Source organism: Leptinotarsa decemlineata, unplaced genomic scaffold (assembly GCF_025532065.1).
Source record: "Leptinotarsa decemlineata unplaced genomic scaffold, Ldec_3_MD MMD2_P_RNA_scaffold_14, whole genome shotgun sequence".
NCBI classification, from domain to species: domain Eukaryota; kingdom Metazoa; phylum Arthropoda; class Insecta; order Coleoptera; family Chrysomelidae; genus Leptinotarsa; species Leptinotarsa decemlineata.
Window position 1 is genome coordinate 8582874 of NW_027412528.1, and position 26719 is coordinate 8609592.

A 26719-nucleotide genomic window follows, 5' to 3' on the forward strand; every position below is an offset into this window, starting at 1 on the left:
CCTTGTACAAAACTCATGGAAAAATCGAAATGGAAACTATTTGGCGCCCTTCTTTACAAGATTTGCTAATGCATACTTCCTTTTTTTTTAATTGAATAGAACTGGCCGATACTTGATGAAAATCCATATCGAAAAACTAATCAATACAAATTATTGCATGATTTTCACTATAACGGTTTCGCTATACAATAGCTTCTTCAAGTTATGCAATACAGTTCATTGTATGATTTTCACTATGAGGGTTTTAAAAAAACCGCGACACGTGTTTCGCTATACAATAGCTTCTCCAAGCATAACTCTATACTCTAAGGATATTCTCTCTTTTTGGAAAAGTCAAGTAAACCTTAAGAACTTTGATGATCATAACATAACATTAGATATGCAGATGACACCAATATATTTGTCTCTGACAAATTTGAAAATTCCTTGAAACAAAAGTGTACGACTGCGGTTGGTAAACTCATTTCATGGTATGATCAGAAGTCTCTCTATTTCAATAGTAATGAAACAAATATAATTCGATCCAACAACTACCAAAAACAATGCGAAACTGTAACAATGAAAACTGATGAAATCTTGATTGAGCCTACTTAATCAGTTAAATTACTTGGAATTACTATAGACGCTGATTTAAACTGGAAAAAAGCTTGTACCAACTTGATCTCAAAATTGAACTCATTATGGAAAAGAAAGTTTTTGGCTTTCTACTACTCCATCTTGATACAAAAAAGGGATGAGGGAATCTTCCAAAGAAAGGAAGGAAGTAACCAATTTGAAAATATGAAAGTAGCTGTTTCAGGAGGATTTTCTTTCAGTTTGTGTCTGAAAGTTACTTCTTTGCATGATCTACACATCCATGTATAGAGTTACTTATTTTCAAATTGATTACATCCTTCCTGTTTTTGGAAGATTCTCTCATCCCTTTTTTTGTATCAAGATGGAGTAGTAGAAAGCCAAAAACTTTCTTTCCCAAAAATTAATCACTCCCAAAAATATAACCCCTTCAATTGAACTCATTAGTTTTATGTTCCGAAATCTTAAGAACATTTTGTTACGTGAACAATTATTCGTATTATATCATGCACAAGTAGTCTCCCGATTACGATATGGTATATGTTTCTGGGATGTTTCCACTCGAACACCAGACGTATTTATTGCAAAAATCACTTGCGATATCCCAAGCAAAGCATCCTGTAAACCGATTTTTAAAGAATCAAAAATTTGAACAATGACAAGTATTTCAATTTTAGAAATGTGTTTACTAGAATCCAACAAGTTTATAGTTATAATACGAGGAATTGCGTTTATTTCCACATTCCCTACTGTGGAAGGCCATCCCTGGCCTTCCAGGCCAGTATGGCTAGGAATCCAGACCAGAGGCAATCTGTTAAGTGTTCCTATCGAGGATAGTCGTTTTTGACAATGTGCTACCAATTTAGACATTGCTCGGTAAAAGCCAAGAGCTTCCAATGCCGCTTGACTGTCCGAGAATATTTTCATTGACTTGTGTATGAGTTTGGATTTTTCCAATCTCTCCACACACAACAGCGTAAATTTTTGCTTGAAATACAGTCGCATAGGTTTCTAGGTAGGTTGATATCTCTATCCTGGGTCTGCGACTGAAAACACCTGCTCCAGAACCGGAAGATGTTTTTGGTCCATTTGTGAACCAACAACTATCTGCTCTCAATATTTCCTTCTCCCGGAGGATCCAGTCCTCTCTACTTCATAAGGCAGTACTTTATAAGGCAGTTCGTAGGTGATAGTTGGAGGCATAATGTCAGAGGTCATTTCCAGAATGCTGTGACTTCCAGTGTCAAACAACAGTCTCTTGCACTCTGCATTAAATTGATTTGTGCAATTGGTAATGTACACAATTCTATATACAGTCCATCTAGAAGGATCTCAATGGTCGCTGAACGTGTGGTACTGATGACCAGACAAGCCTGTCTCTGTAAGCCAGAGAGCTTCGCCTGGGCCGTTTTCTGTAAAGCCTTTAGCCTCCAGGCAATTGCACTATAAGTGATCATTGGTTTGATAATCATCACATAAATCCGCACGCAGTGTGGATACTCATCAGTAACCTTCGATGCTTTCTGGGATTTGTCTCTCCCCATATCACAAAGAACTGACCAATTGAGTTTGTCATAATGCTTGAATTTCTTCACAAGAGGGAAAACTCCGGATGAAGATGAAAAACCATTGTGTTCGAGGTGCAAGTTACCCCGTATTTAAGTAATTCATTTAAAAATAGTCCCCCAAACGGGAACATTCAGAGGCAAATTAAATGTTGCCAAAGACATTTCTTTAGAAGATTAGATATGAGCAATTATGCATCAGACAATGCATCTCCTTGTTATTATAATCTATATGCACTTTTGAATCACAGTGGGACTACTCACAACGGGCATTGCAGAAAATCAAAATTATGGCATGTGGCATGAATACAATGATTCAGACGTGTCCCCAATTTCACCAAAATTGCTTGTGAGTGAGAAGGCATATGTCCTCTTTTATATGAACAGGAGAGAACGAAGTAGTACTTTTGATATGGTTTTTTATCTTTTTCTCTTTTTAAAAAGAACTAAAATGTTTGAAATGTTGTTCTACAAAGAAATACTATCGACAATTATAGTTATTCATACATTTCAATTATACCAGCTTTCCAATATACGAGTACTTGCTCACTACAATATTGATTGCAATAATTACTTAACTTCTCAATATTACTGTGCTCGATATATTGTACTACGCGTAACACGTGGAGAAAGATGGATGCACATTACAAGTCATCTGCGCTCAGGATGCTTCCGTTAAACTTCAAGTGATCTCAATCATTACGTTAATTAATTTGTTCAATAACATATTCTAAATGAATTGAATTGAGAAATTAATTTCATTTTGTTTTTCAGTGGACTAGTGATAACAGAATGATAACTCCAATTTGTAAACAGGCAGAACTTATAGCCTCAGAGGTGCCTGTTTATTTATACCAATTTTCGTACTACGGCAAGTTGGGACAAGGTCCAACGGATATCGTTCCAGGTAAATAAAGTGTTCTAAATGATTATATAAAAATCATTTCTCAAATTCCTCATTGCGACCAATCAATATTTGGGAGATGTATCAGTCTATTAAAATGCTCTCAAATTTTCTCATTACTACTAACCAATATTTGAGAGATGTATCAGTCTATGAAGAGGTTACTTTGTTCAATAATGAATTTTGAAAATCTAGAACTGATGGTGTCTTCTTTTCATTCCGTCTCGTTGAAAAATTATTGGACAGAAAAACGTAAATAGTGGTCAGATAGACGGTCATCTATGACACCAATGTTATCTTCAGTTCTTTCAATAACAATGATCTGTAATATGAATTTTTAAGGAAGAAAACCTCATAAATATATACCTGGGTTGAGCCTATGATTACAAACTAATCAGAAATTTGATGTGGTTGAACATGCTTGTCCTGAATTCCATCCGAATCTATATAATAGTTTTTTCAACTAATGTCGTCGTTGAAAATTCAATATTGCAAATATCTCCTATGATACACTCGAAAAATGAACTTATTACTGAAAAAAACAAATCCGCTTCATGACAATGACAGCTTATGAAAATCATTTATATAAATTAGTTATTCGATTTTTGTTTGAAGTTGATTGACAATGTTTCATAATGAATTTCATCCGTTCGGACTTGCATTGTCTGATATTACATGAGATGATTTGAAATCCCTGAAAGAAGTAATAAAAAAAATTAACAAAGAATAGCTGGAAATAACAATTATATTCAGCAAAAAAACCTAAAATGAAATAACACTGAAATACAATACAAGTAAAAATAGATCAATGGAAAAAAATAAGAAATTAAAATAAAAAGTTAAGAGACTCCAAGCCAAGTTACTTTACGACCTTTCGATTGTTAGTATCCACAATCGTTTTCGAGTGATGACTGAAATAATTTCTCCGAGAGATGGCTATTTATGGGTCATTCGAGTACTTTTACTTATCTCAGCTTTCCTTTTTCTGTTTCACCGGTTTAGTGGGACATGACCGTTTGGTGAGAGTTGCCCATTTTTCGCTTGATTATGGGTTTCCATATGTTGCGTATCTCTACGCTAGCTTGGCTAAATACATTGTTGGACAAAATGTATGCAGCATCTTTGAATTTCCTCCTAAACCGATATTCCTCCCTGTGTATGATCCCAGCTTGGGACCACTCGATGTTATGTTGATGGGTCCAAACATGCTCTGCTATTCCTGATTTCCTGTTTCCCCTCGCTGTGTGTGTTTTTTGTTCTCGGCCGAAAGCACAAAAGCACAGTCTAATAGAATCTTGATGATTCCTTTTTAGTCGATTGATGGTGGTTGGATTCGTGGTTCAGATACTGTTCCGTATGAGTGGGTTTTCGGTTACAGATGTTGAGAAGAGGACCGATACTAAGTGGGTTTTTTGCTTTTTTTGCTCAATATAATTATTATTTTGAGCTATTCTTTTTTTAATTCTTCTTGGAACTTCAATGGAAGTCCGAACTAATAAAATTCAAGTTATTTGATGTCAGCCAAAGCAATTTTCTCTGAGGGAAAAAACTTTTTTTGGGGGAAATGAAAACGAATATTTTTTTGGCAATATATTATATTTGTGTAGCTTGAATTGTAATGTATAGTTCTATAAATGATGTTTATGATATATAATTAGGATGAACCGGCTTTGTCACGTTCTGTGATATGAAGTCCTTGAGCTGTTGCGAGAATTAGGTAAATCGTCTTTTAAAGATTGCCAAGAAAGTGCCGATGAAGAGCTGAGTTTTCATCAATCTAACAGTAGTCGACCAGGAGAACTGACTATTCAGTATTTAAAGGAGTCTAAAGTATTCAAGCTTGGGTGCAAATATTGTTAGGTCAAGAAATTAATAATATATACATGTTGGTTAAAATTTGTTTAATTTAATATTTTTTCAATGGAATTATTCAAGAGCTAGCTGAAATTTATGTTTTTAGGTGCTGGAAGAGTGGCTCATGCTGAAGATTTACATTATATGTGGGACGATGGCTCTAATTCTGATCTGAGCAAATTTCCAGAGGAAGATGGGTTGACACTTCACCGATTCGTGAAAATGTGGACCAACTTCGTAAAGTATCTGTGAGTACTGAAAATTTGAATATATGTATCATTCGTTATACTGAAAATATGATAACATCGATAACTTAATGCTAGAGAAACTGAAAAATATGAAGATATTAATCAATTTCTTCTGAATATTTTCTTCTTCCATAAAGTAAACAAATTGAAAATTTTGTTTGAATTGAAAACACATTTTTCACAAGAGAAATGTACTATCAATCAGTAACTTGTCGTATTCAATATTCACAAAAGAGCCGCGAGATCAACTCATCGTTTCGGAGGCCGAATTCAATATTAAAAAAATTGAATGCATTTTCCAGTTTCTTTCTTCGCTTCTCTTCATTTTCAAACTTTCTCACAGGTGTCAAAAAGTATTTTGAACGTGAATGTGTCAATAATATTGACTGGCCCTGAAAACGTCTGATGTTGCACAAGGTGTTTCTCTAATATTGTGAAAGGTGAAAATATTCAATAAAAATCAATCAATAACTTATTTCCTCCAAAAAATGACTTAAATTCAATATGAAGATTCCTACGTAAATTCAATGATGACACAATTTCATAATCACATTTCAAAATTATGATAAAATTTTTGGATCCATCATTAGCTTTTTTGTGTTTGAAAATCATGTGTTACTTTTTTTTGGGGGGGCTTGAACTTTTTATATGCCTCAGACTCCACATTATTTTTCAAGATCGGAAGTAATTGGAATTTTATATATAAAAGAATATATTTCTTTATAAAAATCATATGTCAACAGCAGTTTTTTGTAGATTTCTATGTAATAATCGTAAATATTTTCAATTCAGAAATCCAACGCCGGAAAAAGATCCTCTTCTGAATAATGTTACCTGGCCCACAACGAACAGTGAAACACTTCTCTATCTCAACTTCAATGACACTCTGGAGGTAAGAGAAAATCCAAGGCAATTCAGAGATGTGAAGGTGATTTTAGATAGTTATATGGAACCTCCATATGACTATTACTAAAAATTTATTGTGATTAGTTGAAATGAAAATAAATATTTCATTGGACTTTTGTCGTTTTCCTTTGAAGTACTCATCATTGTATGCACTCCATTTTTCTCTTCAGAAGGAAGTTTTAGATTTACCCATTCATTTAAATTTGAATTTGCCATATCAAAGCTCTTTGACCATTTCTATACTGTATTACTGGGAAAGTAATATATTGAAATAGAGAAGATCTATCAGGTTTTATTACACAACCTATACAATTCAAGGCTCATGGCGAGAGGTTTGTTTAGTGATGAAGAACATTCATCTAAGTACCAGATATTCGATTTGAATGAATTTTCATCACAGCGGTGTAGCAGCTTTCCTTTTTTTTTGTGAAGCAATGGTGTTCATTTGAAAAATATTATAACTGTGATGCTGAACAAATGTATACTTAAAAATTGTTTTAGGGTTCATTCCAAAAAATCTGTGGTTATTAACATTAGCTAATGTTTTAGCAAAACATGTTGTGATATATTTTTCAAATGAAGTTTGTGGAGATCAAATCGTCAGGTGTAGTTTTTGAAATCGATATTAGGTTGTTTCAAAATTTTTGTTCATGATTTGTTATTCGTTCGTTTGTTCTTCTTCAAACTGTAATATATCAGTGAAAATATCAGCTTTGTTTAATACGTACTCAATTTCATCGAAATATGCGTCATGTGAATCAATATACTTTTGCTAACGTAACATAAGTCGACCAATTTCGTCACTATTAATATAGTGTGGTTGGGATTCGATGATGTCGACAAAGGCCGTTTCTGCCTGGGCTTGATTCAGGAGTGTTCCACTGATGATATAGTTATCAAAGTTCTCGAATGGTAGTTGGTTGGCGAGAGGTCTGGGAAGTATTGTGGGTGAGTCAGAACTTCGACCCTCAGTTCGTTTAATTGTCGGATGGTGAACGGATTAGACCAAAAGATGAATCATCATCGTTCTTTTGGGCTCTGTGATAAGAAGGAATGTTTCGAAAAAGAACTAGACATTATCAAAAAATATCTTCAACGGAATGGTTACTTCAAAGTCATGGTGGAACAGACTTTGGCTGAAAGACATCAAGAGTCTCGCAAGAAAGAGAAGCTGTCACAACCAGTGCTTGTACTTCTCTACGCCAAAGGATTATCGAAAAGAATAAGAAAAATTGGGTCCAAATACAACATTAGAACCAGCTTCAAATCTGGAAATATCATTCGTAACAGCCTCACGAAAATCAGGCCATCAAAAGCGGACTGCGGTCAAGAATCACATTTACCGGATACCCGGTCATTTAAAATCCGCACAAGAAAAGTGCACAGAAAGGAGAAACCAGCGAATCGGGAATAGCAGAGCATGTTTTGATACATCAACATAACATCAAGTGATCCCAAGCAGGGATCATCCACAGGGAGAAACACAGATTTGAGAGGAAGTTCAAAGAAGCTACATATAATATGTTGTCCAACGACACATTCAGCAAAGCTAGCATAGAGATACGCTGATCGTTTCGAAGTTCAACTCAGTACACCTTGAACTTCACTGTTTAGAAACTATTCCATATGGAGAACTACGTTAATCTGGAATAAACTTTCATAAAACGTTTTTTCGAATGAATCTAATCTCCAGTGGTTCAAATCCAATGTGAATCGCTATTTTCGCACAGGCACCGCTCTTAGAGCGCCTCAAGGATTTTCCTGTAGTATTTGTGTCTTGTCATTGAAAAAATATGGAAACCTGTATTCAAACGGAAAACTCCCGCCAAACGGGGTCAACTCCCGATTAAGCGGTGAGAGGGAAGAGGCGATAGGTAAATATGCTCGTATAACCTAAAAATAGTCAGTCATCTCTCGTATGAATTAGTCCAGTTATCATCCTAAGTCGATTGTGGATACTAACAATCAAAACGTTGTGGAGTTACTTGGTTTGAAATATTTTTCAATTTTTATATTTACCTACTTTTTGATTTTTTGCTTATTTTCATTTCTATCCTTTTATATTTTTTATTCCTTTTCATTCTGTGTTCATTTTCATTTTGTATCTTGATTACTTCATTCGGTTTTTTGTATTGTTATTTCACGTTTTATTAATTGATATAATTGATATCCTACAAGCAACCTCCTTTTGGCAATTCCATAATGAAATATAATTTTCCATTTGTACGGACTCCTTGAGCTCACTACATGCACTAGAAAACCTATTGAATAAAGATCCATTAGTACAAACCATATTGGCATCCATACATTGGATGAATAGAAATGAAAAATATTGAATTTGCATGGACTCCTAGTTACCAAGGAATCTCGGATAATGAACTAGCATAGCAGGCAGGTAAATGTGCTACAAAAATTCCTGATGTCTGTAATATTCCTATTGGACTGGAAGGCGTGAAAAAATTGTTTGAACAACAAATTATGTGTTCATGACAAACTGAATGAAAGAGAAGAGATACAAAATTGAAAGAGGTGAAGCCAAAAATTACACCCTGGAGCCATTCTATTCCACAAACACAAAAGAACAAACTGTGATCGCACGCTTGAGAATATGTCATACCAACCTAACACACATATTCATGCTCTCAGAAGAAAAAAACAACCAATATGCCAACAATGTAGGCAGAGGCTAACAGTGAAACATAGATTGATAAACTGTGTCCAATATGATGAAAATAAACAACGATTTGAATTACTGAATTCTCTGAAGGAAAAAATAGACCACAAAATTACATTAATGAAAATCACAATGAACCAAACACAATGTACCTATATGAAACATCTGAGGAAGAAGTGAATTTAGTCATAAAAAATCTTAAAAATAAAAAATCTCCGGAATGGGATGATATTCGTGCTGAGACTCTAAAAAAAATTTCAAGCCAAATCAGTTCACCACTCACTTATTTGATAAATGAATGTTTTCGAAAAGGATGTTTTCCAGACTGCTTAAAAATTGGTATAATTAAACCACTACATAAGAGTGGGGACAAAACCAGTATAGGCAATTATCGCCCTATATCCCTGCTGTCTATCTTTTCTAAAATTATCGAACGAATTCTGAAATCAAGAATTAGTAAGTTTTTAGACAAGTTCCATATAATATCTGACTTACAATACGGTTTTAGAAAGGGAAAATCGACAGAAGATGCAATACATCATTTAACCCAACAGATATATGAAGCTTTGGATTCTAAAGTTCCAGCAATTTGTATCTTCGTCGATCTTTCAAAAGCGTTCGATACAGTATGCCATAAACGACTTTTGGAAAAGATGAGACAGTATGGACTTAGAGGTAATATATATGAACTCCTTAAGAGTTATCTCTCAGAAAGGATACAATATGTTAACATTGATGGTGTTATCAGCAATCCCAGGAAAGTAACCTTTGGTGTCCCTCAGGGAACCGTTCTGGGACCCTTACTTTTCACAATTTATATCAATGACATGATGACATTGCACACGAAGGGGAGAGTCCTTAGTTTTGCTGATGACACTGCATCGAACAACTTACCAAACCTTGGCTCCCTGAATATAGACAATAACACACACATACCTGAAGCAACAACAGTTAAATACCTAGGTATTATACTGGATCGACACCTTCGATGGGACAACCACATAAAAAATGTTGTCAATAAAATAAGGGGCCTACTGTCTAGATTCAGGTACCTGAGAGACTTCCTCGATTTAAAAAATCTTAGAACGTTGTATCTCTCTTTGGTCCAGTCGCTTATCAGTTATGGTATTTTGGGATGGGGTGGAGTGGCTGAACACCACTTACATAACCTGAATGTAATCCAAAAATGGATTATTCATCATCCATCATCTACCGAAATAATATTGACTTCCCAACTGATTCCCTGTTTCAAGAGAGCCAATTTCTTGATGTAAGGCAGCTTTTTTGTCAAAGTGTATTAAATAACACCCACAAGAAAAAAATACTAGTAAATACTCTAGATCATAATTATGAAACAAGAGGGAAATCAATATATACCTGCACAAGTGCAAAAACAATTGGTCAACGTTCATGTAAATACATCGCTCCAAGCTTATACAATCTACTTCCAGCTAAAATAAAAAGAATAGACAAATTCAGAAAATATAAAGATGAGGTCAAAGATTGGATAATGCAAAGTGGAAGAGACATTTTTAACAATCTTATAAATCTAAAATACTTACGATGAAGCAAAAAAAAACAAATTGAGAGCTCGTTTTCATTTAATTTTATACTCTTTTATATTCTTTATCTTCTTTATTTCAATATTTTTACAATTAAAGCTAAAGTTTTTGGTTGAAGAAATCCTTAATCAGGATAGCACGTTACAGGATAGGACCCCCGTCTTTCCTTGCTCGTACAAGTTTGTCGAAGACTTCTGAGGGTTGCTCGTAGAGGTGTGACCGGTTGACGGAGGGAACAAATCTATTCAGTTGTTAAGTGGCTCTGCTGGTTATATGTGTATACTGATATATAAGTAGTAGATATATTAGATGTGTGAAACAGTTAGTGTTTACGGTTATGTGCACTATATATGTATGTATATATTTGTTTGTTTGTTCTAGCATCATCACATACAAGTATCTTGAATACTTCCGTGATGTTTTCAATGTTTACTCATTATTCATGTAACACTGTTTTTCTTTATGAACTATTTCCTTGAATAAACATTATTATTATTATTATTATTATTATTATTATGTCTGAAAGCTATAGAGCTGTACTCAAAAATTCAAACAAGAAAACAAATGATAGATAAACTAATAGTAGAAGGTCAATGACCTCCTATTCGATGCCTTCGAAAAAAATTGTATTTCAGATATTTATCTTAATTTCATTTGTTCTTTCATGGATTTTGAATCATAGTGGAATCATATTAGATGATGGTTGTCCGAACTCATGAAACTGAATGGTTCAAAGGAGAATATCATTGAATTCTTTTCAGATAGCTACGAAAACAAGTCATGAACAATGTTGATTTATATAACTTCAAGAAACAATAGTGAACATCATAGGACACTTGACACACTAAGGATAATCCACCAATAATATCGTTCATTTTTTGGAAAAGAGAGACTTGGGCGTGACTCACAGAACAAATAATGATTCAAGGGTGACGCTTTCAGGAGATGACAAAAACTGTTAGTTATAGTTCTGGTTTTTGGTTTACACACGTTTACGCTCAAATAATGATTCACCGAAACCAGTCCTGCACAGCTGAATCTAAGGCATCGTCAGGTGTAGCTGACGTGCAAAAACACTCATATGGAAAGGTTACCGCGGGTATCGAGGTGGGAATCTTGCACCTTGATTATCCGACTAGCCCATTGACAATGGAAGTCACAACATTCTGGAAATGACCTCTGGCGTAGTCTGTCGACTACGAACTGCCTTGTAAATTACGGTTTCCGATTAGACAGGACTGGATCCTCCGGGAGAAAGAAATATTAAGAGCAGATAGTTGTTGGTTTTCAGATGGACCACAAACACCATCTGGTTTCTTTGCAGGTGTTTTCAGTTGCAGACCCAGGACAGAGATATCAACCTGCATAGAAACCTATGCGGAGAGATTAGAAAAATCCAACCTCATACACAAATCAATAAAAATATTCTCGGACAGTCAAGCGGCTTTGAAAGCTCTTGGCTCCTACCGAGCAATGTCTAAATTGGTAGCAAATTGTCAAAAACGACTCTCCTCGATAGGAACACTTAATAGATTGCCTCTGGTCTGGATTCCTAGCCATACTGGCCTGGAAGGTAATGAGGCTACTGACTCCTATGCAGAGGAGGGTGCTGCACGCAGCTTCATCGGACCAGAACCTGTCATTGGTATCGCTTTAGGCTTTGCCAAACAGAGATTGAACACCTGGGTGGCAAGAATATTTATGGATTTCTGGAAGAATATTCCAGTATTGGCTCACTCCAAGGCATTTATTCACCATTCGAAGCTTGATACCAAACAGTAGATATGAACTACGATGTCTAACAGGCCTTCTCACAGGTCACTGTCATGTGAATCATCATATGCAGAGACTTGAAGTGTCTAAAGACAGTGTTTGTAAAATGATGAAACAGCAGAGCACATACTTTGTGCCTGCCCTGCTGAGGACGAATCTGGTTTTTAAAGTTCGGCAGAGCCGTACTATTACTATCTGACCTGAAAGACCACTAACCATATGAACTAATCGGCTTCGTTAAGAAGCTGGGTTTATTTGGTCGAGTGTAAATAGGTGTGAGCCACAATAAACCCTTGCGAGTCGTGGTGGAGATTCGAATAAACCCACTCACTCTGGACCTACCTAAGCTAACCTACAAAATGACGGATTACACATTATTTTTCAAGTATCCCAATATGGGTATCGAATGACAAGGCTTGACTAGGAGAATAATAGTACACTTTGAAAAAGATGCAAATTCAAGATGGCTGCAGCAACAAAATGGCGCATTAAATATTTTTTCACAACTACCTAAATATAGGTATCAAATGACCGAACTTGACTAGTATAATTGTAGTACACTTTGGAAAAGATACAAATTCCAAATGGCCATAACTAAAAAATGGCGAATTACATATTATCTTGTGATACTAAGGCACTGAATGAACTAAATAGAATGGGAAGAATTGAGTAATTAAAATAAAAACTGAAAATGTGAAAATGAAATAAGTATAAAAAATGTTTATGTTAAACGGTTTTATTGAAAAAAAAGTAATTATGATGTAGATAATGTACTAAAAACTAAAAAATATATAGAAATGCTGTTCATTTTTTAGATTTGTTGATACATACTGAATCAACTACAATATGTTCTTATCGTCATAATGGGACATTTGACGCACTTAAGCAATAATTTCAACGTTTTTGTTAAAAAATGTACTGTTTATCTTCCTTATCTATGATACAGGAATATTCCATCTTGAAAAATTCAGTGGACTACGGCGGCTCACTGATTGACGGAAATCTATAATGCACGTATTGAAAACGATTTAATCTGAAACTTCAACAGATTGAATCAAATCTGAGAGTATATAAACGCAAAGGTTGGAATACACTTATCAAATTACTCTTGATTATAATTGTGTAATATGGCGGTCTTGATAGGAAGATATTCCCTTCTGATGACACTGAGCATTGCACATGCTGTAATCACTGACGTGAGTACTGATTGAATTTTGTGAAAAAATCATTAGTTGTAATTTTTTTGGAAATGAACTGTTCACTGAACCAGTTCCTTGAGTTTTGCAAAAAAAATATCATCAACATTACTGAAGGACAAAAAATATTTTCTGCAACATTAGAGAACACAGCTCAAATATCATAAAAAACTCATCAATTACTACAAACTAATTGTTCTCATATTGTCACTTGCCGAAAGAAAGTACTGAGCGCTACAACGTCTAAATTGGTAGCAAATTGTCAAAAACGACTCTCCTCGATAGGAATACTTGACAGATTGTCTCTGGTCTGGATTCCTGGCCATACTGGCCTGGAAGGTAGTGAGGCTGCTGACTCCCTTTCAAAGGAAGATGCTGCAAGCAACTTCATCGGACCAGAATCTGTCATTGGCATCGCTTTAGGCTTTGCTAAACAAATATTTAACACCTGGATGATAAGAAGATTTATGAATGCGGTATGGTTTTTCCTCCTCCTTCAAAAATGAAAGATCTTTGATGTCAGAGTTAAGAAATTGGAGACCTCTTTTGATCAAGCATAATCACCATCTACTTTCTGCAAATCATTTATTGCACTGTCAAAATTCACATATTTGGTGAAATCATCACGACATCGACTAGTTTCTGCTATAACTGAAGGCCTCAATGAGATAATTGATGAATCAACACAAACCTAGATGAGATGAAGAATTCACCAGCTTTCTGGATCTGTCTCTTACAACCAACAATGAATTCCGCAGTCACCATGAAGTCTGCATTAGAGTTGTCCAGTCCGAAACTCATTTTACAATCGAAACCAAATGAAAATGCACACTACAAATCTCAACGGGAAAGTCTTCAAGGACATTTCGAACTTTCTTCTGGCTAAACGTTTCTGTCAACTCTGATGATTCACCAACATGTGCTCATGGAATCACTGCATTTTTTCGAATAAGATAAATTCATAATCAATTTCAAATTTGACACTCAATTTCAGAGTTTTCATTCGAAATATATTTTGAAGCAGACCCTCTTAAACAATGAATACAACCGGAATCCAACAATAACAACTTTTCACCAGGAACGTTGATATTTAGTTTTGGGTTTGTAAACGTCTTTTCCACCATATAATATATATGCTGAAAAATTTGGCAAAAAACATATTCAAAGTTTAGTTTTTTTTTAAACAAGCAAGGTAACCCAATCTCACGTAGGAATTGAAAATTCTACCACCTCCTGTATATTTCGAAAAAGTTTTTCATATTAACACCAATAGGTATACTGTTATATTTCCAAAAGTTTTTCAATCGATCCAGAAAATATCCAAAGCCTTCCAGGGAAAATCTGTGATAAAGTCGGAATGCGTTATTTTATGTCCTCATATCTCAAGAGAAACTGATTCATGGAAGAATGTACAGATTTTTGTTGAAAAATTAAAATGAATTTATAATTCTTCAAAACTCTCAACTCATGAAATCTGCTCCCATAACTCCTGAACAGGAATATATATGATGATTGATATCATTATTGTATGTTTGAATAGTCCTTCTGGAAATTCAATAGAGTTATCCTTATAAAAATAGGTCGAGGATCTCTATTTCGATTGAATTTTTTTTTTAAATTGCAATACAATTATTGTACATTTATATTTTGCTAGATATATGAGGGAATATTCAATGTGATATATTTTTGAAATAATGGTTATGTGTTCGACTGGGTAGGAAATTAACAGATTCACTGCTGCGGCTAGCACTAGACTGTTCCTGTTTCGCTTAGTCAAGGTAGTAAATCTGATTCTCTGCCGTGTGAAACATATAATTTTTCTTTTGATTGTTTTTACAATGTATCATTAAAATTTAAAATAGTTTTTTTTTCATAGAGAACTAATATTTCAATCTAGCAAACCACTATTAAAATCTTCATTTGAGTTTGATGATAGTCGTGTCACTAAGTGTTCTGGCGATGTCTTGAATTTATTGGAGCCTCTGGAGGCACCCTACATTTTGTAGGGTGTTGATACATTTCGCATAATTTATAGTATATTCAAGTACTGAGAAATGTATTGTTCATATAATATAATATATGTTAATATAATATAGTTCATATTTCTGATTTCAAATCGATGAATGGTATTTACCAATAATTTTAAATTTTATTAGTCAGACCGCATTTATCAAAAAATAATAATAATAATGTGATATTTAATATGAACAGTGAAAGTTATAGGTATATATGACATTAATTCTTGAATCATATCACTAGACCCGTTGCTAAGGCAATTCTGGGTTGCTATGTATATTTTTTGACTTGTTGAGCAAGATTTTGAAAAACGAAACATAAAAAGAGGTAATTTTTCAACGTCCAGACATTTCAAGAATAAATCTGAAGCAAATGAATTTAAACGTTCAAGCCAGTCTCAATATACCTACACACTGGGTTTAATGGACTGACGCCTATCAGAAAACAACTACTCCCCTGGCTAATACCACGAAGGGCGTTGGATTATATCCGACAGGCGTCGGAAAATTTTAAGAATAGTTTTTGATGCCTGATCATTGAGAATGTAACTTCTAAGATCAATAAATAGCACTTGAATTGACCTTCAATGACAATAAAAAAAGCTACTTTATCAACCTGTGAAGAAATATGCAAGAAATATTGTCTTTGAAAATTTCAATGAACACCCACAACTCGTGATCATACTTCCGAAACTACTCACATATTGATTCCATTTGTAGTATTTTTGAAATTATATCATACCAAAATTGAAAAAATATTGGATATTCATTCTGAACTTGAAATTTTAGAGAATGTATGGAGTTTTCGTTTCGGAGTAATTATTTATTTTGAGACCATTTTGTAAGGTGTTTCGTCTTATCAAAATCAAATAACTATCCATTATATCTTTGTTTCTTATGAATTACGGAGGAGATATTCAAGATAATACAAAAATATTTATTTCTCTTCAGACATTCAGTGACGGTACCCTGGTTCAGCTTAAAGAAGGAAAAATTCGTGGTCACATTCTGAAAAGCGAAAATGGTAAAGATTATTATGCATTCCAAGAGATCCCTTACGCAGCTCCTCCTGTGGGAAAGAACAGATTTCAGGTGAGAGTTGAACATTCCATATAAAAGAAGAAAACATATTTCATAATCAATAATAATCACTTTCCCGATTTTTCATTTTTCATAAAAATTATTAAAATAATAATTATCTCTTTTGGAAGTGTTAGGAGTTGAAATACTGATTACTTGATCATGTTTCTATTTCATATACAATGAAATACCAACCTAATGTAGCAATGTCTCAAGGAGCTTTACTTTATCTCAACTTATGAATGCATCTATCTTTGATGGAATTGTCATTTTTCCATATCCCATTAAAGTTACTCTTTGAGAATTCCCACGGATTTTTGAGAAACATATCATTTTTTCATTGACTAGCTTTGAGCAATTTTAACTTCCATAATCTCAATGTTTTGGACGCTAAAATTTGGCTCCGTCTTCAGAATTGGATCATACTTGAATTCATACGCATTTTTTATTTCGACGATTTACCGTGTTGGGAATCACACGTTAAAAGGTGAGACCTCGTTAGTCCTTAGCTCGCACAAGTTTCTCAACTTCTGAGAGTTGTCGTTCGTATGGGGGCGACAGCTGATTAACGGAAAAGAAGATTTCAAACAGATTTTTTTGAACAAATTCTTTCAATTTCTCAACTTCCTTTGACATCAGTCGAGAAAGTTAAGCAATAAGAAGAATTAGCGATAAAAGAAACTGCGTGTGAACTTGAAATATGTTCCAAGATCAAGGCAGATTTCAGCCTACGGAACGTTTTGATTATGGAAGGTAAAAAAACCCAGAGAAAGCCGATGAAAACCAAAGATGACTTTACATCGGTATGAACCATATCTATCATATCAACAATTATGCTTTCTCTTCATTGTAGTTTTTTTAAAATAGACACAACTTTAAATATGAACCTTCCTCAGTTCAAACTTTACCTTTACTCAATTTTGTGGAGTCGATACTGTTAAAAAATCTATCATTTCAGAACATTCCGCATATAATATTCATTGCAAATTCAATGAACATATAAGTTAATGAAACGGAATTTAACCTGTTACCCAAGTCGAATAAAATCTGATTTCCCTAGTGCAACAAGAAATCTAAAAAGTTCTGGATGAACCAGTTGAATCAAGCTTTTGCTAGGCATCAATTGTAATCTTGATACACTTGCAATGAATATAACGTGCTGACATCTGTTATGCTGAGTGCAAATTGTATTTGCAATGAATTTGCTGTCTTTATCCGCTGGAAATCATTTACTTCACAAACTATAAACATATGTGGAATGGAATTCCTCAGAACGTTCTTCCAAATGAATTTAATCTCCAGCGATTCAAATTCAACGTGAATTGCTACTTTTGCACAGGCACCGCTCTTAGAACGCCTCAAGGATTTTCCTGTAGTGTTTGTGTTTTTTCTTTGAACACAAGGACATTTTTAATGATGAGAACACACTGATATTGTTCATTTTTGTCTGAATTTTCGATAGACATATAAATTTGATGAGGTTCCTTTATTTCCTTTTCAATTTTATAAACCTTCGAACAGAACCAACAAAAATGACTTTTTTTAAACTGTGATGTGGTCTCATAAAAAAATGACCATGATAGAATGTAGTTCGCTGGGAAAGATACCATTTGATTCGTGAAAAAGAGGTGAATGGATTTATGAATCCAAAACCCAAGGAAATCTGATTATGCGAATCATTTAAAAACCTTCACTATTTCAAATTCGACCTACATATTGAAACTGATGATTTGATAATGAAATTATATGTTTCAGCTTCCCAAGAAAGTGGAAAAGTGGCAGGGTGTACTGAATACTACGAAAAACACAAAAATTTGTTATCAGGCGGTTTCCAGATTCGGCCTCGAAATCAGCGAAGATTGTTTGTTTGTCAATGTGTACACGCCGCTGGTGAGTGACTGTCATTTATTAGAATGGATCTGAATGTATTGTTGAAATCGAGGTGATTAAATGAGTCGGCCATGGATCTACGCGAGCTTTCGCGAAAACCAGCGCGTGACAATATGTGATGAATCAATGTACAAATTCAACAAATTGGAGCAGTGAAAAAATGGCAAAAATCAACAAGAATTCAATTCTTTTACCGAAATTTACCACTCTTCTGTATATTTTAGAACAATTTGAAAATCAAAACCAACTGGTTATACGAAATGTACTCATTTCATGTTATATGAAAATTGAGAATTGAAACAAACTAAATTTTTCATCAATACACCATTCATTTACAATACACGAAGGATATGAAGAAAAACTTGAAAAAAATTCATGCTCTTCAAAAATGAAACTATATTCTTCCAAATTTGGTTTATATTGATGTAGAGAAGTAATCAGCTATACTAAATCTGATTTTTTCAGTGTGGAAAATTATTGTACGTAATACTATAGTAACTACATCTGAAATGGAAACAATTGTCAACAAAAAATCTTGAGAACAATTTTGAATTGAATCGTAGATAATCAATTTCAATAATGAATATCATTATTATTGATTATAATTCAATATTGTATTTGTATGAGATTTATAGTTTCGTTTCTCCAACGTGTTCATACCAACTGGGTTGACACTGCATTTATAATTTGAGTATTTCAGAACAAAAAACGTTGATTGAAAACAGAAGGGCGTAATGCAACGTATTCACTAAAATAGTCAATGTTTTTTTCAACAATGGGAAAACAACGACCTATTAATGAATGGCACAGATCTTCACGCCGGCTCCATATATTTCGAAAATGGCAGCAACTTTTATTATCAAATATTTTTCATCTGGCGCTTCATTTATAAACCTCTGGACTCGTTCAAATGTAAGAGTTTTTGATTTATGGGGCCTATAACTTTCCTTTTTCCGCTTCAAGAATGCCACTACCTTGAGATATTTGCTTATATCAACACCATTTTCAACGAGTGCACTCGAATTTATCATTGAAAACTTGTTCCACAAAGTTGATGAGTATCATATTTTTGATTTTTCTTCTAGAAAGGCTAAGAAGAAGGTTTTGCTGAAATTTCCTTCGACATTTTTGAGTCTACACCAATTAATAAAATCAGAATATGCGATGTCGTACTGCTGAGCCAATTTAATTGAACAATTCAGTTGAAGCTCTTTTTGCATCGTCTTCAATATCGTCAGGAACAAACAATCCCTCATGATTCGGCGTCACCTGACACAGCAAATGCAATAACATGAAAATAGTTAACCGACACGACATATCAAAATGTGTTTTTATAGAATTATTGAATTTATTTCATTTTAAAACAGGACAGTTGTACAAAAAACTTCGTACGATATTTGTCTTGAAAGTAATTTTTATTTTGTTCGCGAAATTGCTCAACTCGCTACGCTCGATTCGCAAACTTTTTCACTCACATAATAAAACCTTACTTTAAACACTCATATCATGAATTGCTATTTTATTATTCAAATATTCGTTATGGAATTGAATCAGATATCATTCTAGGACGCTAGTAAATGAAAGAGGCGAAATTTCATTTACATGAAACATTGTCATTCTCAATGGCGATGTTTCGGAGTGGAACACATGTTTTATCGCCTCTTCAGCCTATTCTTAATAAAATCACGATATAAAGCATGAAATTTCGGATGAGATATTTTACTCATGTCAAGGTGACAGTACGTAATGACACTCATACGCTCATTTGATTCAATTATTCTCAATTTGAAGAAGATTTCTATGGCGAGTGCCTTAGCAATAAATGAGTTATATCTAAACCACTCCAAATGAAAAATGTCATCAGAATTGGAAATAAAACTATAATATTTAATCGACTGAAGATCAATGTATGCATCACTTCATTATGGGCGCACTGTTTTTCTTGTTATAAGGATGATTTCCATGTTCAGCTCGAAGAACTGACACGTTTTTTGTTGTATTTTTTTAATCATTATATTTCAGAAACCTGGTAGTAAATCCAAGAAATTGCCAGTTTTACTTTGGATACATGGTGGAGGTTTATCATCAGAATCAAGTACATATGAATATTCTGGACCAAAATACATCATGGATCATGAGATAATTGTAGTAACTTTCAATTACCGATTGGGGCCATTTGGTATCTACTCATAACCTGTCATTGCGTCTTTCTTTAAAATTCTACTTCTAGGATTCACCACAACAGAAGATGACATTATACCGGCCAACATCGGCCTGAAAGATCAAAAGTTTGCAATTAAATGGGTGAATGAAAATATTCATTTATTTGGAGGAGATCCTGCAAAAGTTACCCTTGTAGGTGAAAGTTCAGGTTCATTATCTGTGAGTCTGCATGTATTAGCACAGAAAAATGGAGGAGAAGGTTGGTATTCCATGATCATGGATTTTTTTTTCTATTCATTCAACCCAGTTCTGACTCCATTCCTAAGAATAAAAATATGGTCAACATTATATACTATTTTTCTTCAAAGAGCTCTTCCGTGGAGCTATCATGGAAAGTGGATCACCCCTTGTTGGATTTGAACAGAAAAATCCAAGAGAGGAAGCGTTCAACTGTGGACGTACTTTGGATAGAAACTTTCGATCGAATGATACTGGAGATCTACTCAAAGTTCTGCAAGAAGCCCCTGCGGCCTCTATTCTTAAGGTAATAATAAATTTTGTTTCCCCTGACTTTTCTGATAAGCAAGAAACTTCTCATTGCCAGGACACTTCTGTATGAAATACATTTGTTTCAATTTACTATATTTTATAATATATAATTGATGAAAGATCCAGCTGATGAAAATCAATTCTATGAAACTTCGTCCATAAATGTTTGATTGTTTTCCAATGGAGGGTTTTATAATCATTCTCCAACTACAACGTCTTATGAAAATATATAATTATTCTGAGTCAAAGTTATTATGAGAACTTAGGCTCTTAGGTTGGAGTTATCTTCATTCTCGTAGTCATTGCTTCATCGAGAGGATATAGTTATTTCTCCCGTTTCCTATAGGTGTAGGTGAAATTTCATATTTGCACTTTTCCATATATCTATGATGATGAAATTTTTGTGTGAACTGTTTCCATGTATCTGAAACATTTCTGGAGGGATGTGTTGACACTCGTCCACGATGAAAAAGTATGTTCGTTCAAAATTCATCTCATTTCATTCTATAGGAATGTACCAAAGCAAGTGGATCAATAATAGAAAAAGAAGGTGACTTCTCCTATGCTCCTTTCCAAACCCTCCTGGAAGGAAATTTTGGAAAAGTGCCAATTTTATTGGGCTTCAACTCAGAAGAATTCATATGGGCATGTATCGGTAAGTCGACGATTCATATTACACTGTCCAATGAAGATAATTTCCGATACTGTTCAAGTTGAACTATTTTTTCAGGAAATGGTAAGAAATCCTCAAAATTTTTGAAAATTAAATTTTTTTATTCATATTTTTTTTATGTAAACGTCAACATCATTTGACGAATCGTCGAAAATCTCAACTATATTTTTTGTCAGCTCCTTCATGATCACGATAACATAAATTATAATTAGTGATATGATATTATGCATATGCAGCAACAAAGAGATTAGATAGTGGGATGATGAAGCACATGCGTAAATAATCCTCTAAATTTCATAAGTTCAGACTTCCATTATCTAATATGATTCTATTATGATTCAAAATATATGAAAGTACAAATTGAATCAGAATAAATAGCTGAAATATCAATTATAGTAAGCAATGAAACATGGAATGAAAATACAATAAAATGAGAATAATATAATTGAAATACAAAAGTAAAATGACTACAGAGTGATAAGAAATAACATGGAATATTGATCAGACTAAGGCATAAAAATTTAGATGAAAAATCGGAGAATAGCTGGATCAAGAAACAGTTCCAGCATCTAACATCAGCGATGCAAAACGAAGAGCTCTGAAACGCCTACGTAGCGATAACACCATTAGGATCCTACCTGCAGATAGGGCAAATGCTACTGTTGTGATGGATACTGATCTCCACGAAGATTGTACCAGAATTTAAAAAAACATTAAGTAGAAGTAATCATGGAATATTCAACTGAAAGACAGATTATTTACGCAAGATAAGGCACTATCACTGGAATCGCGACTTTCACCAGTTAAAGCCAACATATATTTGAAGTGGTTTGAAGCTCTGGCCATTGAAGAAGCCCCGAGTCTGATTGAGATACGTTGACGACACCTTCGTAGTATGGAACCATGAGAATACAAAACTGGATACTTTTCTGAAGACAGCGTAAGACCTTATATCACCTTCATAATGAAAAAGAAAGTCCACAACGAATTGCCATTCTTAGATGTATTGGTGAAGAGGAACGACACTAAGTGGAAAACATCTGTATAGCGAAGACCCCCCCACACAACAATATTTGAATCACGAATTCAACCACCATCAATCTACTGAAAGAAGAATTACCAAGATTCTAGTAGATCATACTTTCAGGCTCTGTAATACGAAAGAAAGATTCGAGAAGGAACTAGGCATCATCAAAAAAGTCCAAGTACAACATCAGGAGCACCATCCGTACTAACTTCACGAAAACAGGCTACCAAACACGGACTGCGATTCGAAGAATTACATTTACCAGATACCTTGTGAGTGCGACAAATTCTGTATCGGTAAATTTGGGAGGCATTGTAAGTCCGCCCTGCCCAGCACAGGAAAAACAAACAGTGTTCATCATCAAATCAGAAATAGCAGAGCATGTTTAGACTCATTAACATAGCATCAAGTGGTCCCAAGCTGAGATCATCCACAGGGAGGAACACTGGTTAAGGGTGAAATTCAAAGAAGCCGCAAATATGTTTCCCAAAGATGCACTCAGCCAAGCTAGCGTAGAGATACGCAACATATGGAAACTTGTCAACTCCCGTCAAACGGTCAATTCCTGCTGAACCGTTGAAGCGAAGGATGGAAAGAGGGGATAGGTAAGAGCGCTAGAATGACCTATAGATAGTCATCTCTCGGAGGAATAGTCTAGTCATCATCAGAAAACGATTGTTTCAATAGTCTCCACATATTGAGTTATGTGAATACTGAGCCCGACAATAGTATATCCTAAGGAGGCACAATTAAACAAAAATTACATTTTCATGCATTTGTCTGACAAAGATCTTTGCTGTAGTGCGACAAGACGGTTTTATTTTGAGTGGGGCTAACATTATTCCATCAAGAATTTCATCTATCAGAACATTCATTTCAACAGTGTAAATTGTTGTTATAGATAAGGTATTACCGGCGTTCAGTCAGCGGCTTGAGAGGGAAGTGTGTCATACCGATACCATGCGTTTACATTTCCTCCACCCTTACGGACTGATGAAGATTCATTAAAGTTGAGGCATGAAGTTTCAGGTCATCCATATTGAATATAGTGACATTATGCGTCTGGGTTCCAGGTGTGTTATAGGTATTTTTCTAGGCGAAACGTATTATGAACGAATTGAGATGCAGAAGAGAACGGATCTGACGAAATCACCCTTCAATACTCCTCTCCTGAAAAGGTACCCGCGGTGTTTGGACTCTAGTCATACCAAATGATATGGTGCAACTAATCATTCAGACGTGTATCTCACTACTAATATAATTGTTATTGATAGTTTTGCGATGATGAATGATTGATTTTATAACTTGAGTCTCAAGAAACTGACAAGTTGAAATGATTTTTCATTGGTGAATATATAATTAATGAGTATAATGGTGATTATAAGGTTTGCCGCCATTTTTTGTTCACTGATTTTCTTTAATATTATGAATTTTATGATTCACTGCGGGCATATTACATGTATATGAGTTAATATTGTTGCAGATCCGGATGAAGATACTGTGATTGCACTTGATGAAGATCCAGGACGACTCGTGCCAACAGGTATAAATATTTCACCAGAAAATAAAACCATTGCCGGAAAACTACTCAAAGAAGTGTATACCAATACATCTTTCGAAAACGATATAGGAGGATACTGTCGGGTAAGTTCTCGCTGGATAATTGTTAGGCCCTTAGTTAAAAAGTGTGAATTATTTTGATGATACATTCAAAATTGTGTACTTTATGCTATATAAACAGAATTCGGATCCTATGGCGTGAAATGAATCTATTGAAAAAAAAATTGACGCCAGAACAAAAAATACTGAGTTTCTGTCATCTCCTGATGATGTAAATATAATCTGCGGAACGCGTGTTGAGAGAGAGCATTTTTGATATAGTGGGAAAAATTTTCTCAATAGATTATACATGGTGTTTCTTGGTGTTTCTGTGAGAAAATATGTTTTTGCATTTTCCACCCTTTTCAAATGAAAATTTTTATTTATACCCAGTTTCAGAATGATGAAGCATGAAAGTAGAATAGGCTCAATGTGAAGTATAAATAGTATTCACAAATGAAGTTAGATAACTCCTTTGTATATGGATATTATATATTGACGAGATAGGTACATGTAAGAACTTAACAAAAAATAAATAATAGTTGCACAAATAAACTTTCCTTCAGCAATTTTGGTGAAATTGGTGACACGTTTGAATCGTTGTATTTGTGCCACGCGCCAGTATACGGGTGTCTGCAGTATGCTGAATAATGCCCTCTGTGATTTAAAAGTGTAGATTTTTTTATACCTTCATCCATAAAATATATGTATATACAAAAATATACCTACAATCTATCTTATAAACTATTTACATACATATGTATTTATAATTCAGGCATTTATAATTGAAACTAAAAATTAAATATTTTATTTTAAAAATTATATATTTTCCCTGATTTAATTTTACGCCACTTATCCGCTCTGAGCATATCAATAAAATCTCCTATGTGTTTATGAACATCTAAATTGTAATGAAAAATTCCACAGATTGCCAAACCCACACTCTTCTATCTAACATATTATCTATCTTGACATTAAATAATTCTTTGGGTTCGGTGTACATAGCTGTTAATCCATATATCCTAAATAGATTGTTTCTACTTCATTTCCATATATCTCTTGCTGGACCACACGTTGTTAACCTATGTGCAATATTATCGGTTACATTACATTTACTGCAATCCGCACTAATGCTCAATGCATGTGAATACAGTTATTCTGCCACTGGAAATACTTCATTTATGGTTTTATAAGCAATGGAACGCCACCTTGTTGGTGTATATGTGTTCATTAGGATATATGACCAAATGCGACTCCAATCATATTGGGAATTTTTGAATTGTATTGTTGGGGTTTTAGTTTCTTTTTCCATTATTTGTCTATATGTATATAACCTTATAAGTTGCCAACTCGTTCTTGGTGAAAACAATCTCTAAATCTCTAATACTTTTACTAATATTTTTTATGTAAGGGTGCATACTATCATGATTATTATCGAATATTTGATTTATCACTGATTTGTAAAAAAATATTTTCAACAGAACAGTTGTCCATGACCTCGCTTGTGTTTTAAGAAATAAAGCTAGTGCCTTCCTATCGATATTGATCAAGTTCAATCCTCCTTTTCTTATACGGCAGGTACAACTGATCTCTAGCCACCCTATATAAACTTCCTTGCCATATGTAATTTCCCGTGAGAAGTGTTATTTTTTGGCTATATTTTTTCGGAAGAGGGATTAAATCCAAATTCCTCACATAGTTCAAGAGTAAAATCAATCTTATATTTTTAATGACCGTCTCCCAATTTTCATTCACTATATCTCGAAGTTTGTCTGAAATAATTACTTCCAAGATTTTAGTTTCTTTTTTACTGGAAAATTCCTTATGGCAGTTTGTTGTAACTTGGACATTTATGGACATTTATTCTAGCATTTGCACCTTTTTCATATATCCTGATTATTCTGTTTACAGTATCTACATCTCTTTCGTCTTTGATATATACAGTGATATCCTCATACACCAATTTTTATACCCTGCAGACTGAAGTCAGCTATTCTAATTACGCAGTCTTGCATTAGACACCGTAGGGTACAGACGTGCGACGAGTTATAAGTGCAAGTAATAGCAGTTAGTCAGTATGGTGATTAAGAGAGTGAATACGCTAACTTTAAATTTTAAGAACGTTCGAAAAAAACCGTCGAACACAAACCTTCATATGTGGATAAGGAATGTGTTGAAGTGTACTGTGGATCAAATAGTAGGAATATTATTCGATCACGTTAGGCATAAGGTATTTCTCAAGTTGGTATCAAAGATGCAGGCAATTCTGCAGGAGTTCAGTGACGGAATACTCAAATACGTAGGAGATGAAGGAGAGGAGGTTGATGTCTTCATAACAGAGGATACTGACGATGTATTAGTGAAGATTTACGATTTCCCATTGGAATTGGAAATGAACAAGCAGAAAATCAAGGAGAAGATGTTGAATTATGAAATTGTCAAAAGTATTCGAAATGAGAAATATGTCG

At 34.3% G+C, this 26719-nt stretch overlaps 2 protein-coding genes across 2 annotated transcripts in view; both read left to right on the forward strand.

Moving 5' to 3' along the window:
* LOC111509140 (juvenile hormone esterase) overlaps positions 1–6162 on the forward strand; it is a 36815-nt gene extending 30653 nt beyond the window's left edge. The window contains exons 9-11 of the mRNA XM_074178062.1: positions 2913–3045; positions 5003–5144; positions 5937–6162. Of these exons, the coding sequence (XP_074034163.1) occupies positions 2913–3045; positions 5003–5144; positions 5937–6117 (456 nt within the window). The 3' untranslated portion in view covers positions 6118–6162. The remainder of the gene's footprint in view (positions 1–2912; positions 3046–5002; positions 5145–5936) is intronic.
* Positions 6163–13046: 6884 nt separating this feature from the next.
* Positions 13047–24368, forward strand: LOC111516190 (juvenile hormone esterase). Its single transcript, XM_074178075.1, has 8 exons — positions 13047–13255; positions 16222–16362; positions 18106–18240; positions 20263–20419; positions 20471–20662; positions 20772–20947; positions 21463–21607; positions 24136–24368. Exons 1-8 carry the CDS (start codon positions 13187–13189, stop codon positions 24351–24353), a joined length of 1233 nt encoding a protein of 410 aa, XP_074034176.1. The 5' UTR covers positions 13047–13186; the 3' UTR covers positions 24354–24368.
* The last annotated feature ends 2351 nt before the right edge of the window (positions 24369–26719 follow it).